Consider the following 4,372-nt stretch of genomic DNA (forward strand, 5'->3'; position numbering starts at 1 on the left):
TTTGATATAGGATCTGAGACAGAGAAGTACATGTTGACACTGCAATACTCCAATGGTGCATTAAGTACGCACATATTTGCACAGGCAGTGTGTTATAACTCTTGCTCACTTGACTTTTTATCTCTATTTACTTCTTAAACATGCCAACAATGGACACCTTTCAATTAGAATTTATGACAAACGTGATGTATATCATTCCAACCATACCATATTATGGAGTATTTATAGCACAATTAATTCGTTGATTTAGAGCCTACTCACCCTATTTGAAGACCATTCCTTGACAAAAACACGAGACCAATCCTTAACATCTATTGCAAAATCAAACATAATTGTCTAGAGACCAATTCTTGACATACACTAATTTTAACGATTTGTTTTTCTCTTATTGTATAGGGTTTAGTTATAAATAACCCATACTTTCTACACTACTCCAATTAGGGATCTAGACTGATGTGGGAAATCTTTCAAAAATAAGCATATACTTAGAAAGGACCATATATAAACGGCGTTTCAAGCCTCGCTGGTGAAATCAATACGTTGTACAACTTTGTGATTGGTTTGAGAGTACTCTTGGAAGTATTTGATGGCTACTGATAGCCAACGTGTTGTTTGCAAACTTCCAGGTTCACGTTGCTACATGCCGTGCTCAGATCATGATTAAAAACAACAGCTTTTCAGGTTTGAAATGGACACCTATCTTCTGCTGTCTGTAACTGCCGCCATCTTTAAAAGACCACTCCGGGATCCCTAACGGATTCATGGCAGTAACCTCGCCAAGCTGCACTGTGCCGAATCAGAAAAAGTCAGCTATCATTCCGCTCAACTGCACTCATAAACTGCAGGCAGTCAGGGGGCGGGTAAAAATTACCAATTGACACTGGCTGTTGCTCGATGTAGGGTCAAAGTCCTCAGGAAGCTTGCATACACTTCTTACGAGTAGATGAAGCACAATGTCAGTATCAAGTGATGCTATCTGCATGAATTAATAGTTGTCTATTGGTGTCTGATCAAGATACTAAAGCCGAAGGTCAAGGTATTCTAAAATGCAAATATAAACGCTGTAAGGATTAACTGTATATAATGTATGTAAATGGTGAAAGTCTTTGAGGTGAAGTTCAACGTTCCACTTCAATTCAACATAACAAAATTGACGCCTCAAAGACAAGGGTAACGTAGACAAATGACCCTTCTTCTGCAGCTTGATCATGTGATGCTTTTTGGATGTATTGCTTCGTCGGTATGATATTTCTAGTTTTGGCTATTATTTCGCACAGCATTATGGTTTATATTACACTGAACCCCATAAAACCACCAAGAGGTACCCGATTTATGACGCGGCGTCATGTGACACGGATGATCACATGACACCGGGGTGTTCCAAATACTAGCAGTTCGTAACATTCACAGAGAAATATGTATAGAACGTAAACAAGATATTCTATAACTTAGATAATGACTTGATCTAAGTGTGTGTATAGACATGTTCAACCAAGATGGAATGCAACAGAATAATCTATCAAAAGTTATTCTACAATCAACGGAATATTGGAAATGAGTGGTATCCGGTTTGGATAAGTATATATGTAATTGCTGTTTTTTGTGATTTAAAATAATGCAACAAAACAAGCTACAGTCTCTGAACATTAATTATGCTAGCTGATTTAAATAGTAGCATTTATATTATAGTAGCTTAACGAAACAACAAATGTGTCCATACAATTTCCAAATCAACATGACAGCGTCGTTTGTATAACTGAAGTTTGAAGGTATGTCCTACCCCTATGCCGGGACCGCACACAAACCTCACCCAGTACCAAATGCGTTCAACCTTTCAGTTTTTAAACTTTTAGTACAATGTGTCGTCATTTATGGACATGCTTTGAAAAACATGTCTAAACTGAATATCTTACAGTGACTTCTGTAATAACAAATATGTTTCACTAGCTTTTGATCCAGCCCATCTATCAAGTCCACCTGCGGTACTCTCTCGATTCTATCCACGTGCTCGCGATGAGAACATGGTTCTCACGACAAACCCCGAAAACTCAGTGGGATAATCTATAAATACCACAACTATAGATTAATCCGCGTAGGTTTTTTTTTATATAAGAGACAACAATAATCGTAATGTTCTGGTAGAAAGAATATTTTAGTAGACGAGACGTGACCATTGCATTACATTGAACTCTTCAAATGAGGAGATGATAATGTTTGCAATTCCTACGACTTATTGGTTGTTAAAGCCTACGAAACTCACGAGAAAAACATTTTCAACTCTAGCGTCCGTGACATGGTAAATTGTTGATGGGTTAAACTGAGAATTGTGTAGATGCTGTCGGTAGCTTCATCAGTATATTATTCCGAACAGAACTGTTGAACAGGTAAACAATTTCATAAACGATTCCTGTAAATCCTGTATTTTTCTCGAGACGTTCATCATGTAATTATTGTTCAACAGTACACTTTCATTAACCGGGCTAAAATAATGTTTTTTTTTCATCTTTTCTTCATTATACGTTTTCCTCAGTTTTGGAGATTTCTTCTGGTTTATGGTCAAAATGTCCAGTCTTATTCATTTTTTCATTGAGATCGCATAATTGTTGCAAGAAACCGTCATTCGGACAAATTTCTCGTTTAGACCTGACCAATCGTGTTGCATCCTGTATTGTTAAATGATGTTTTATCATGAGGTAGGCAAGAACCAGGGTAGCCGACCTACTCCCGCCTACTTTACAGTTCACCATCACCTTCCCTGAAAATAAAATAAACAGTTGACGAATAATTACATACAACACATTTATAGACAGGTTACTACAAAACAGCCTGTACATTATTTTCGTCTTGTCACCTCTTTCGAGTAGTGCAATGATTTCTAACCTACACGCTTGCTAATTATATATCGGAATAAATACTCCTCTTATTTTTGAAATCTATGTAAGTAAGGGGTACAATACCCACGAAACTACTATTTATTTTTCTATTCATATGTAAATGTATGTTAACCGTCATAACGTATTCGACTCTACGAGTGACGGTTCAAAAGACAATAATGAACATTTTTGATAATTGCGTATTAATTTATATCACACGCAAAAGGTTGCTACATATACTTACCCCCAGAATCGATACCTTTCTGGATAAACTCAGCCGATTTATCAAAAAATGGTGTCAACTGAAAGTTCATTTGATCCATCGCCTCAATCCCGTAATAGCTGATATCAACCCGTTTAAACATTTCAAAGTTAATGTTAACATGGAAGTTAGTCTTCCCCTGGGCAGCGTTCAGTAGGTGGGTCACTCCAAGCTTCTTCAGCCCTGTCCGGTTCTTTGCAATTGACCTAAACAATAATCAACACATAATCATTCGCATTATACAAAGATGTCAATAATTATACAAATAAATGACTTACAACATAGCTTAATGTAACGTGATATAGTCAAAATAACAAATTCTAAATAAAGTCGTATTTCAGTTTAGGTTCTAATTCCCACTGAACCTGATGTAACCTCGATGCACTACACTTCAAGGGTGTTTTTACGACTCCGACTATATGAATATTCGCTCTGGCAGAAGATAAAGCTAACAGTGTTTTATCTGGCTTGAGGTTACGTACCGTTGTAAGGTATCAATCTCATTTTGATACCGTGCATATACAATTACTCGACAGTAATATTGTAATGTGGCAGAGAATACGTCCTTAATTCGCCCACTTGATTTTCTGTTTTCGTTGCTTATTTATATTTTTGATTACAAATACTCAATTCGACTGACTGTTATTCTGTAAAGAGCGTCGCAAGCTATGGTTTTAAACGTAATGTTGAAGCAAGTGAATAAAGGATCCCTGTAGCGCTGCCGAAAACTGTAGCTTTGTACTGAAAACCAGTTTTGATAAATCATTTCTGAAAAGAAAATTATACCTTGTTGACTGTTATGGAAACAATAGGGACGAGATTAACAAAAAAAACAATAAGTGTTCTGAATGTCAAACAATACAGTGGGGCTAGACCGGCATTCGAACCCTAGACTTACCAGGCTCTTACCGACTGAGCTATATATGTATCCAGTCAAGAGAAGTATAATGGTCTACCCGCGGTACAGTTTCATCCAACATGAAATTAAGAGGATGATTCAATACAGGGATATTGTTATAAACTATTAATTTATATGGTAGCATTCATCTTAAGTAAAACATTAATTAACGATAAACAAACATCGCTCTCACAATAATAATCATTTTACGCTATATCGACTTGTCAAAATAGCATTGTATTTTTAAATGCGAGAAAGCCATATATGTTTCATCTTGTCATCGAATGTATCCAGGGGCGGATACAGGATTTTTTGAAGGGGGGGGGGGGGGGGGGGGGG

The 4,372-nt window shown here is 36.8% G+C and overlaps 1 protein-coding gene across 1 annotated transcript; it reads right to left on the reverse strand.

The window, feature by feature from the left end:
* Positions 1-2,131: 2,131 nt before the first annotated feature.
* Positions 2,132-3,341, reverse strand: LOC110444692 (dual specificity protein phosphatase 3-like; the record flags this gene model as incomplete). The annotated part of the gene is made up of 2 exons (XM_021489057.1): positions 2,132-2,755; positions 3,118-3,341. Coding segments are annotated over 2 exons (466 nt in total), but the record flags the coding sequence as incomplete, so codon positions are not given.
* Between the last annotated feature and the right edge of the window lie 1,031 nt (positions 3,342-4,372).

Source organism: Mizuhopecten yessoensis, unplaced genomic scaffold (genome assembly GCF_002113885.1).
Source record: "Mizuhopecten yessoensis strain PY_sf001 unplaced genomic scaffold, ASM211388v2 hete_36162220, whole genome shotgun sequence".
NCBI lineage: Eukaryota > Metazoa > Mollusca > Bivalvia > Pectinida > Pectinidae > Mizuhopecten > Mizuhopecten yessoensis.